The 13,277-nt window shown below is 38.7% G+C and overlaps 1 protein-coding gene across 5 annotated transcripts in view; it reads left to right on the plus strand.

Annotated features, from left to right (window-relative positions):
* LOC137253785 (ATP-binding cassette subfamily G member 4) overlaps positions 1-13,277 on the plus strand; it is a 265,003-nt gene that overhangs the window by 225,636 nt on the left and 26,090 nt on the right. For all 5 annotated transcript variants that reach the window (XM_067791240.1, XM_067791242.1, XM_067791239.1 and 2 more), the window contains one exon: positions 3,375-3,504. In XM_067791240.1, the coding sequence (XP_067647341.1) occupies positions 3,375-3,504 (130 nt within the window). The remainder of the gene's footprint in view (positions 1-3,374; positions 3,505-13,277) is intronic.

Consider the following 13,277-nt stretch of genomic DNA (forward strand, 5'->3'; position numbering starts at 1 on the left):
GGACTATAACCACGCCCACTTTTTCGATATCGAAAATTTCGAAAAACCGAAAAAGTGCGATAACTCATTACAAAAGACAGATAAAGCGACGAAACTTGGTAAATGGGTTGAACTTATGACGCAGAATAGAAAATTAGTAAGATTTTGGACAATGGGCGTGGCACCGCCCACTTTTACAAGAAGGTAATTTAAAAGTTTTGCAAGCTGTAATTTGGCAGTCGTTGAAGATATCATGATGAAATTTGGCAGGAACGTTACTACTATTACTCTATATGCGCTAAATAAAAATTAGCAAAATTGGATGAAGAACACGCCCACTTTTTAAAAAAAAATTTTTTAAAATTCAAATTTTAACAAAAAATTTAATATCTTTAATGTATATAAGTAAATTAAGTCAAAATTCAACTCCAGTAATGATATGATGCAACAAAATACAAAAATAAAAGAAAATTTCAAAATGGGCGTGGCTCCGCCCATTTTCATTTAGTTTGTCTAGAATACTTTTATTGCCATAAGTCGAACAAAAATTTACCAATCCTTCTCAAATTTGGTAGGAGCATAGATTCTATGACGGTAACTGTTCTCTGTGAAAATGGGCGAAATCGGTGGAAGCCACGCCCAGTTTTTATACACAGTCCACCGTCTATCCTTCCGCTCGGCCATTAACACAATAACTTGAGCAAAATCCGATATATCTTTACTAAACTTAGCCCACGTACTTACCTGAGCTCACTTTTTCTTGGTATAAAAAATGGGCGAAATCTGACCATAACCACGCCCACTTTATCGATATCGAAAATTACGAAAAATGAAAAAAATGCCATAATTCTATACCAAACACGAAAAAAGGGATGAAACATTTTAACTGGATTGGTTTATTGACGCAAAATATAACTTTGGAAAAACCTTTGTAAAATGGGTGTGACACCTACCATATTAAGTAGAAGAAAATGAAAAAGTTCTACAGGGCGAAATCAACAGCCCTTGGAATCTTGGCAGGAATACTGTTAGTGGTATTGCATATATAAATAAATTAGCAGTACCCGACAGATGAGTTTCTGGATCACCTGGTCCACATTTTGGTCGATATCGCGAGAACGCCTTCACATATACATCTAAGGGCCACTCGCTTTTAAAACCCTCATTAATACCTTTAATTTGATATCCATACCGTACAAAAACATACCAGAGTCACCCCTGTCCCACCCTAATGGCGATATCTCGAAAAGGCGTCCACCTATAGACCTAATGCCCCCTCCCTCTTAAAATGCTCAGTAACACCTTTCGTTTGATACCCATATCGTACAAACATTCTAGAGTCACCCCTGGCCCACCCTAATGGCGATATCTCGAAAAGGCGTCCACCTATAGACCTAGTGTCCACTCCCTCTTAAAATGCTCAGTAACACCTTTCGTTTGATACCCATATCGTACAAACATTCTAGAGTCACCCCTGGCCCACCCTAATGGCGATATCTCGAAAAAGCTTCCACCTATAGACCTAATGCCCACTCCCTCTTAAAATGCTCAGTAACAGCTTTCGTTTGATACCCATATCGTACAAACATTCTAGAGTCACACCTGGCCCACCCTAATGGCGATATTTCGAAAAGGCGTCCACCTATAGAACTAAGGATTACTCCCTTTTAAAATACTCATTACCACCTTTTATTTGATACCCATATCGTACAAACACATTCTAGAGTCACCCTGGCCCACCCTAATGGCGATATCTCGAAAAGGCGTCCACCTATAGACCTAATGTCCACTCCCTCTTAAAATGCTCAGTAACACCTTTCGTTTGATACCCATATCGTACAAACATTCTAGAGTCACCCCTGGCCCACCCTAATGGCGATATCTCGAAAAGGCGTCCACCTATAGACCTAATGTCCACTCCCTCTTAAAATGCTCAGTAACACCTTTCGTTTGATACCCATATCGTACAAACATTCTAGAGTCACCCCTGTCCCACCCTAATGGCGATATCTCGAAAAGGCGTCCACCTATAGACCTAATGCCCACTCCCTCTTAAAATGCTCAGTAACACCTTTCGTTTGATACCCATATCGTACAAACATTCTAGAGTCACACCTGGCCCACTCTAATGGCGATATCTCGAAAAGGCGTCCACCTATAGAACTAAGGATTACTCCCTTTTAAAATACTCATTACCACCTTTCATTTGATACCCATATCGTACAAACACATTCTAGAGTCACCCTGGCCCACCCTAATGGCGATATCTCGAAAAGGCGTCCACCTATAGACCTAATGCCCACTCCCTCTTAAAATGCTCAGTAACACCTTTCGTTTGATACCCATACCGTACAAACATTCTAGAGTCACCCTTGGTCCAGCTTTATGGCGATATCTCGAAAAGGCGTCCACCTATAGAACTAAGGATTACTCCCTTTTAAAATACTCATTACCACCTTTCATTTGATACCCATATCGTACAAACACATTCTAGAGACACCCCTGGCCCACCCTAATGGCGATATCTCGAAAAGGCGTCCACCTATAGACCTAATGCCCACTCCCTCTTAAAATGCTCAGTAACACCTTTCGTTTGATACCCATATCGTACAAACATTCTAGAGTCACCCCTGGCCCACCCTAATGGCGATATCTCGAAAGGGCGTCCACCTATAGACCTAATGCCCACTCCCTCTTAAAATGCTCAGTAACACCTTTCGTTTGATGCACATATCGTACAGACACCCCTGGTCCACCTTTATGGCGATATCTCGAAACGGCGTCCACCTATGGAACTAAGGATCACTCCTTTTCAAAATACTCATTAACAGCTTTCATTTGATACCCATATCGTACAAACACATTATAGAATCACCCCTGGTCCACCTTAATGGGGACATCTCGAAAAGGCGTCCACCGATAGACCTAAGGCCCACTCCCTCTTAAAATGCTCAGTAACACCTTTCATTTGATACCCATATCGTACAAACAAATTCTAGAGTCAGCCCTGGTCTACCTTTATGGCGATATCCCTAAATGGCGTTCATCCATAGAACTATGGCCTACTCTCTCTTAAAATACTCTTTAATACCTTTCATTTGATACACATGTTATACAACCACATTCCAGGGTTACCCCAGATTGATTTTCCTTATTTTGTCTCCATAGCTCTCAACTGAGTATGTTATGTTCGGTTACACCCGAACTTAGCCTTCCTTACTTGTTTTTTTTAATTTTGATCATTTCATCAACTTCGCTGCTTATTTATTCACTTAGTACGCTGTTAAAATAATAAGTAAATAGAATGAAGCAATCATTTATGAAGTAATTTGTTTTTGTACTAATGTAGTATGTGACCGTTAATTTAATTTAAATTGGTGTTATTTCTCTTTTAGTTAAAGTGACTGGCGCTCGTCATATTTTACGCGGTGTCAGTGGCAGCTTCCGCAATGGACAATTGTCGGCAATTATGGGCCCTTCCGGAGCGGGCAAGAGCAGTTTATTGAATGCTCTTTCTGGTTTGCGGTAAGTAAACAAACTTGATAGAAACAAAAATAGAAAATAAGACATTTTGATTGGCATGGACAGAAATTAAGATTATAAAGAGATATATATATATACATAAGTAAGAATTACCTAATAAAGAAGGTAAAAAAGCAATCAATCTATTGCCGAATTTTAACTCAAGGCCACTTTTTACCTGAACTATGTGTCTACATAAAGCTCGTTTGATTAATGGTTCAGTAGCCTTTTTTTTTAACATAAAAAGATACATACCTATGTATGACTGTATTCCTAGAAGTAATTTTTTTATTATCATTAATAGCCCAGTCGGAAAATCGATTCAAATGTGCTTTGCAGTAATACAAAGTAGAGCTTACGATTTCTTCTCGAAAGCAAGCGAGATTTTCGAGACCCGAGAAATCGAGAACTCGACTTCTCGCGAGCTTCTCGACATAAACATAATTGCTGTATGGACACTATTTATACACTTGGTCAGGGCCGCCGAGAGAAAATCCGGGCCCGGGGGCAAAAAATTACGGGCCGCCCCATGCTAAAATGAAACAAGTAAGGAAGGCTAAGTTCGGGTGTAACCGAACATTACATACTCAGTTGAGAGCTATGGAGACAAAATAAGGGAAATCACCATGTAGGAAAATGGACCTAGGGTAACCCTGGAATGTGGTTGTATGACATGTGTATCAAATGGAAGGTATTAAAGAGTATTTTAAGAGAGAGTAGGCCATAGTTCTATTGATGGACGCCATTTAGGGATATCGCCATAAAGGTGGACCAGGGCTGACTCTAGAATTTGTTTGTACGATATGGGTATCAAATGAAAGGTGTTACTGAGCATTTTAAGAGGGAGTGGGCCTTAGGTCTATCGGTGGACGCCTTTTCGAGATATCGCCATTAAGGTGGACTAGGGGTGACTCTAGAATGTGTTTGTACGATATGGGTATCAAATGAAAGGTGGTAATAAGTATTTTAAAAGGGAATGGGCTTTAGTTCTATAGGTGAACGCCTTTTCGAGAAATCGCCATAAAGGTGGACCAGGGGTGACTCTAGAATATGTTTGTACGATATGGGTATCGAATGAAAGCTGTTAATGAGTATTTTGAAAAGGAGTGATCCTTAGTTCCATAGGTCGACGCCGTTTCGAGATATCGCCATATCAAACGAAAGGTGTTACTGAGCATTTTAAGAGGGAGTGGGCATGAGGTCTATAGGTGGACGCCTTTTCGAGATATCGTCATTAGGGTGGGCAGGGGTGACTCTAGAATGTGTTTGTACGATATGGGTATCAAACGAAAGGTGTTACTGAGCATTTTAAGAGGGAGTGGGCACTAGGTCTATAGGTGGACGCCTTTTCGAGAAATCGCCATTAGGGTGGGCCAGGGGTGACTCTAGAATGTTTGTACGATATGGGTATCAAACGAAAGGTGTTACTGAGCGTTTTAAGAGGGAGTGGGCATTAGGTCTATAGGTGGACGCCTTTTCGAGATATCGCCATTAGGGTGGGCCAGAGGTGACTCTAGAATGTGTTTGTACGATATGGGTATCAAATGAAAGGTGGTAATGAGTATTTTAAAAGGGAGTAATCCTTAGTTCAATAGGTGGACGCCTTTTCGAGATATCGCCATAAAGGTGGACCAAGGGTGACTCTAGAATGTTTGTACGATATGGGTATCAAACGAAAGGTGTTACTGAGCATTTCAAGAGAGAGTGGGCATTAGGTCTATAGGTGGACGCCTTTTCGAGATACCGCCATTAGGGTGGGCCAGGGGTGACTCTAGAATGTTTGTACGATATGGGTATCAAACGAAAGGTGTTACTGAGCATTTTAAGAGGGAGTGGACATTAGGTCTATAGGTGGACGCCTTTTCGAGATATCGCCATTAGGGTGGGCCAGGGGTGACTCTAGAATGTTTGTACGATATGGGTATCAAACGAAAGGTGTTACTGAGCATTTTAAGAGGGAGTGGACATTAGGTCTATAGGTGGACGCCTTTTCGAGATACCGCCATTAGGGTGGGCCAGGGGTGACTCTAGAATGTTTGTACGATATGGGTATCAAACGAAAGGTGTTACTGAGCATTTTAATAGGGAGTGGGCATTAGGTCTATTGGTGGACGCCTTTTCGAGATATCGCTATTAGGGTGGGCCAGGGGTGACTCTAGAATGTTTGTACGATATGGGTATTAAACGAAAGGTGTTACTGAGCATTTTAATAGGGAGTGGGCATTAGGTCTATAGGTGGACGCCTTTTCGAGATATCGCCATTAGGGTGGGCCAGGGGTGACTCTAGAATGTGTTTGTACGATATGGATATCAAATTAAAGGTATTAATGAGGGTTTTAAAAGCGAGTGGCCCTTAGATGTATATGTGAAGGCGTTCTCGGGATATCGACCAAAATGTGGACCAGGTGATCCAGAAAATCATCTGCCGGGTACTGCTAATTTATTTATATATGGAATACCACTAACAGTATTCCTGCCAAGATTCCAAGGGCTGTTGATTTCGCCTTGTAGAACTTTTTCATTTTCTTCTACTTAATATGGTAGGTGTCACACCCATTTTACAAAGTTTTTTCCAAAGTTATATTTTGCGTCAATAAACCAATCCAGTTACAATGTTTCATCCCTTTTTTCGTATTTGGTATAGAATTATGGCATTTTTTTATTTTTCGTAATTTTCGATATCGATAAAGTGGGCGTGGTTATGGTCGGATTTCGGCCATTTTTTATATCGAGATAAAGTGAGTTCAGATAAGTACGTGTGCTAAGTTTAGTAAAGATATATCGATTTTTGCTCAAGTTATTGTGTTAACGGCCGAGCGGAAGGACAGACGGTGGACTGTGTATAAAAACTGGGCGTGGCTTCAACCGATTTCGCCCTTTTTCACAGAAAACAGTTATCGTCCTAGGAGCCAAGCCTCTACCAAATTTCACAAGTATTGGTTAATTTTTGTTCGACTTATGGCATTAAAAGCATCCTAGACAAATTAAATGAAAAAGGGCGGAGCCACGCCCATTTTGAAATTTTCTTTTATTTTTGTAATTTGTTGCACCACATCATTGCTGGAGTTGAATGTTGGCATAATTTCCTTATATGCTGTAAAGATATTAACTCTTCTTTTAAAATTTGAATTTAAAAAAATTTTTTTTTAAAAAGTGGGCGTGGTCGTTCTCCGATTTTGCTAATTTTTATTAAGTTGACATAAAGTAATAAGGGTAATGTTCCTGCCAAATTTCATCATGATATCTTTAACGACTGCCAAATTACAGCTTGCAAAACTTCTAAATTACATTCATTTAAAAGTGGGCGGTGCCACGCCCAATGGCCAAAATTTTACTAGTTTTCTATTCTGCGTCATAAGCTCAACTCACCTACCAAGTCTCATCGCTTAATGCGTATTTGGTAATGAATTATCGCACTTTTTTGATTTTTCGAAATTTTCGATATCGAAAAATTGGGCGTGGTTATTGTCCGATATCGTTCATTTTAAATAGCGATCTGAGATGAGTGCCAAGGAACATACATACCAAATTTCATGAAGATACCTCAAAATTTACTCAAGTTATCGTGTTAACGGACAGACGGACGGACGGACGGACGACTGTGTATAAAAACTGGGCGTGGCATCAACCGATTTCGCCTATTTTCACAGAAAACAGTTAACGTCGTAAAATCTACTCCCCTACCAAATTTCAAAAGGATTGGTTAATTTTTGTTCGACTTATGGCGTTAAAAGTATCCTAGACAAATTAAATGAAAAAGGGCGGAGCCACGCCCATTTTGAAATTTTCTTTTATTTTTGTATTTTGTTGCACCATATCATTACTGGAGTTGAATGTTGACAGAATTTACTTATATACTGTAATGATATTAAATTTTTTGTAAAAATTTTACTTTAAAAAAAAATTTTTTTTAAAAGTGGGCGTGGTCCTTCCCCGATTTTGCTCATTTTTATTAAGCGTACATATAGTAATAGTAGTAACGTTCCTGATAAATTTCATCATGATATCTTCAACGACTGCCAAATTACACCTTGCAGAAGTTTTAATTTACCTTCTTTTAAAAGTGGGCGGTGCCACGGCCATTGTCCAAAATTTTACTAATTTTCTATTCTGCGTCATAAGTTCAACTCATCTACCAAGTTTCGTTGCTTTATCGGTCTTTTGTAATGAATTATCGCACTTTTTCGGTTTTTCGAAATTTTCGATATCGAAAAAGTGGGCGTGGTTATAGTCCGATATCGTTCATTTTAAATAGCGATCTGAGATGAGTGCTCAGGAACCTACATACCAAATTTCATCAAGATACCTCAAAATTTACTCAAGTTATCGTGTTAACGGACGGACGGACGAACGGACGGACGGACATGGCTCAATCAAATTTTTTTTCGATCCTGATTATTTTGATATATGGAAGTCTATATCTATCTCGATTCCTTTATATATGTACAACCAACCGTTATCCAATCAAACTTAATATACTCTGTGAGCTCTGCTCAACTGAGTATAAAAATTCTCAAAACCAAAATTACCATCTTTTTTGTATATACATGTATATTTAAGCGTATACTTTAGACTGGGTCGATTTATTAACGGATATCACGCCATCGATTTTTCGATAGGATTTGGGCTCAGGAAAAAAAAGTTCCACTACGCATACCCAAAAAGATAATTTTCGAGCCTGCGAAAAAAAGTGGCGAAAGGGTCAATTTTTCGACCAAAACATCTCGCGGGCCTGCACTTGGTTTTTTTTGCTTGTGAATTTTTATACTCAGTTGAGCAGAGCTCACAGAGTATATTAACTTTGATTGTACAGGTATAAAGGAATCGAGATAGATATAGAATTCCATATATCAAAATCATCAGGATCGAAAAAAAAATTTGATTGAACCATGTCCGTCCGTCCGTCCGTTCGTTAACACGATAACTTCAGTAAATTTTGAGGTATCTTGATGAAATTTGGTATGTAGGTTCCTGAGCACTCATCTCAGATCGCTTTTTAAAATGAACAATATCGGACTATAACCGCGCCCACTTTTTCGATATCGAAAATTTTTAAAAACGGAACAAGTGCGATAATTCATTACCAGAGTCGGATAAAGCGATGAAACTTGCTAGGTGAGTTAAACTTATGACGCAGAATATAAAATTAGTAAAATTTTGGACAATCGGCGTGGCACCGCTCACTTTTAAAAGAAGGTAATTTAAAACTTTTGCAAGCTGTAATTTGGCAGTCGTTGAAGATATCATGATGAAATTTGGCAGGAACGTTACTCCTATTACTGTATGTATGCTTAATAAAAACTAGCAAAATCGGAGAACGATCACTCCCACTTTAAAAAAAAAATTTTTTTTAAGTCAAATTTTAACAAAAAATTTAATATATTTACAGTATATAAGTAAATTATGTCAACATTCAACTCCAGTAATGATATGGTGCAACAAAATGCAAAAATAAAAGAAAAATTTCAAAATGGGCGTGGCTCCGCCCCTTTTCATTTAATTTGTCTAGGATACTTTTAATGCCATAAGTCGAACAAAAATTTACCACTCCTTGTGAAATTTGGTAGGGGCTTAGATTCTGGGACGATAACTTATTTCTGTGAAAAAGGGCGAAATCGGTTGAAGCCACGCCCAGTTTTTATACACAGTAGACCGTCTGTCCTTCCGCCCGGCCGTTAACACGAAAACTTGAGCAAAAATCGATATATCTTTACTAAACTCAGTTCACGTACTTATCTGAACTCACTTTGTATTGGTATAAAAAATGGCCGAAATCCGACTATAACCACGCCCACTTTTTCGATATCGAAAATTACCAAAAACGAAAAAACTGCCATAATTCTAGACCAAATACGAAAAAAGGGATGAAACATGGTATTTGGATTGGTTTATTGACGGAAAATATAACTTTAGAAAAAAACTTTGTAAAATGGGTGTGACACCTACCATATTAAGTAGAATGAAATGAAAAAGTTCTGCAGGGCGAAATATAAAACCCTTGAAATCTTGGCAGGAATACTGTTCATGGTATTATATATATATGTAAATTAGCGGTATCCAACAGATGATGTTCTGGGCCACCCTGGTCCACATTTTGGTCGATATCTGGAAAACTCCTTCACATATACAACTACCACCCACTCCCTTTTAAAAGCCTCATTAATACCTTTAATTTGATACCCATATCGTACAAACACATTTTAGAGTCACCCCTGGTCCACCTTTATGGCGATATATCGAAAAGGCGTCCACCTATAGAACTTAGCCCCACGCCCTTTTAAAATACTCATTAACACCTTTCATTTGATACCCTTATCGTACAAACATATTCTAGAGTCACCCCTGGTCCGCCTTTATGGCGATATCTCGAAAAGGCATCCACCCATAGAACTAAGGCCCATCCCTTTTAAAATACTCATTAACACCTTTCGTTTGATACCCATATTGTACAAACGCATTCTAGAGTCACCCCTGGTCCACCTTTATGGCGATATCTCGAAAAGGCGACCACCTATACAACTACCACCACTCCCTTTTAAAACCCTCATTAATACCTTTAACTTGATACCAATATCGTACAAACACATTCTAGAGTCACCCCTGGTCCACTTTTATGGCAATATCTCGAAAAGGCGACCATCTATACAACTATCACCACTCCCTTTTAAACCCTCATTAATACCTTTAATTTGATACCGATATCCTACAAACGCATTCTAGAGTCACCCCTGGTCCACCTTTATGGCGATATTTCGAAAAGGCGTCCACCTATAGAACTAAGACCCACTCCCTTTTAAATGCTCATTAACCCCTTTCATTTGATACCCATATCGTACAAACAAATTCTAGAGTCACCCCTGGTCCACCTTTATGCCGATTTCTCGAAAAGGTGACCACCTATACAATTACCACCACTCCCTTTTAAAACCCTCATTAATACCTTTAATTTGATACCCATATCGTACAAACGCATTCTAGAGTCACCCCTGGTCCACCTTTATGGCGATATCTCGAAAAGGCGTCCACCCATAGATCTTAGACCCACAACCTTTTAAAATACTCATTAACACCTTTCATTTGATACCCATATCGTACAAACGCATTCTAGAATCACGCCTGGTCCACCTTTATGGCGATATCTCGAAAAGGCGTCCACCCATAGAACTAAGGCCCACTCCCTTTTAAAATACTCATTAACACCTTTGATTTGATACCCGTATCGTACAAACGCATTCTAGAGTCACCCCTGGTCCACCTTTATGGCGATATCTCGAAAAGGCGTCCACCTATAGAACTAAGGCCCACTCCCTGTTAAAATACTCATTAAAACCTTTCATTTGATACCCATATCGTACAAACAAATTCTAGAGTCCACCTTTATGGCGATATCTCGAAAAGGCGTCCACCTATAGAACTATGGCCCACCCCCTCTTAAAATACTCTTTAATACCTTCCATTTTATAAACATGTCATACAAACACATTCCAGGGTTACCCAAGGTTCATTTTCCTACCTGGTGATTTTCCCTTATTTTGTCTCCAAAGCTCTCAGCTGAGTATGTAATGTTCGGTTACACCCGAACTTAGCCTTCCTTACTTGTTTTTTATTATATTGCTTTTCAATGACATTTATGTAAGTCAGAACATATTTAATCCAATATATAATATTATTCTGTCACGGTTTTAGAGGCTTAACTCCTCCGAAACAGCTGAACCGATTCTCATGAAATTTTGTGAGCATATTGGGTAGGTCTGAGAATCGGCCAACGTCTACCTTTTTTTTCGCTACGCGCCTAGGGTCTTGAGATCAAAACGTGGACCCGGGTACCCTTAGAATGTGTTTATACAATATGGATATCAAATGAAAGCTGTTGATGAGTGCTATAGTACAGGATAATTTTCATACCCCTGGGTGACTAGGGTCTCAAGATATAGGCCAAAACGTGGACCTGGGTACCCCTAGAATGTGTTTATATAATATGGATAACAAATGAAAGCTACTGATGAGTGATTTAGTAGAGGATAATTTTCATACCCCTGGGTGACAAGGGTCTGGAGATATAGGCCAAACGTGGGCCCGTGAACGCCTAGACAATGTTTTTACATTGTGGGTATCAAATTGAAGCTGTTGATGAGCGCTTTAGTACAGGGTAATTTTCATACCTATTGGTGACTAGGGTCTCGAGATATGGATCCGGATACCCCTAGGATGTGTGTGTATTATGGATATCAAATGAAAGCTGTTGCTGAGAGCTCTAAAGTTCATTGTGATATTCGATTTAGTCGCATCAACCTGGCAAAACTGATAAATATGCATGCGAAGCCGAAATAAAGACAAGAATTAATAATACACACATATTTATTTACATACGTCCTATTCGATTTGCCTGAAATTTGGTATATAAATTTGCCTATATTAGTATTTACGATGCTTTTTTCCGGGAAGTATACCAGAGAAGGACTGGGACTGGGATTAGGACTAGGACTGGGACTGAGACTAAGACTCGGAGTGGGACTGGAACAAAATACATACCACCCTCTGGGACTGGCAATAAGGAATGAAGAAGAAGGAGAAAAACTTGAGAGAAGAAAAAAGAGAGAAGGAGACTGAGAAAGAGATAGAATGAGACGAAGATCGAGATGAAGCGAAAAAGACGGAGGGAGGAGTGAATAAAAAGATTAGGAAAAAGTCTAGAAGGGTAGGGCAGAGTTAGACGGAAAAAGCTTATTAAAATGTATGCAGATAGTCCAAATTTAGGGCAGAACAACGTCTGCAGGGTCTGCTAGTATACATATAATTTTGTTCACAATATTTTAATTTTTTAACGAGACGTAGAGAACACGGCTTCTCGCGAGATTCTCGAACCTCGAAATACTGGTAATACTCGCGAGCTTCTGCACTTTCAATTCAGTAGTTGCATTGGGAGTATTCTATACATTTCTGTGTTTTTATACTCAGGGTGATTTGCACACAGAATATATTAAGTTTGATTGGGTAACGGTTGGTTGTACATGTATAAAGGAATCGAAATAGATATAGACTTCCATATATCAAAAGCATCAGTATCGAAAAATATTTGATTGAACCATGTCCGTTCGTCCGTCCGTCTGCCCGTTAACACGATAACTTTAGTAAATATTGAGATATTTTTACCAAATTTGGTACACGAGCTAATCTGGACCCAGAATAGATTGGTATTGAAAATGAGCGAAATCGGATGATAGTCACGCCAACTTTTTATATATATAACATTTTGGAAAACACAAAAAATCTGACTATACACCTAGAATGTTGAAATTTGACGTGTGGACTGATATTGAGACTCCTGATAAAAATTTAAAAAAAAATTTTAAAATGTGATAAAATCAATTTTACAAATATTATTAATCATAAATCAAAAATCGTTAAACCTATCGTAACAAAATTCGGCAGAGAGGTTGCGATTACTATAAGAAATGCTTTGAAGAAAAATTAACGAAATCGGTTAAGGACCACGCCCACTCTTATATAAAAGATTTTTAAAAAGGTCATGGACGAATAAAATAAGCTATTGCCCCTATTACCGTTTACAACTCAACTTAGTTGGGTTGTAATTAAAACAACTCAACTTTAAGACAACTCAACTCCTGTTTGGTATTACGAATTACAACTTATTTCAGTTGAAATTGAATTGAGTTGCCAACTTCAGAAAGTGATGATTTGACAGATAAATAAACAGCTGATCAATTTGTGGCAGAAATTTAAGCATTTTCAAATGTGTTTTTTTTATTAATATT

The sequence above is a fragment of the Eurosta solidaginis genome, chromosome 5, assembly GCF_040869045.1.
Source record: "Eurosta solidaginis isolate ZX-2024a chromosome 5, ASM4086904v1, whole genome shotgun sequence".
In the NCBI taxonomy this organism is placed as follows: domain Eukaryota; kingdom Metazoa; phylum Arthropoda; class Insecta; order Diptera; family Tephritidae; genus Eurosta; species Eurosta solidaginis.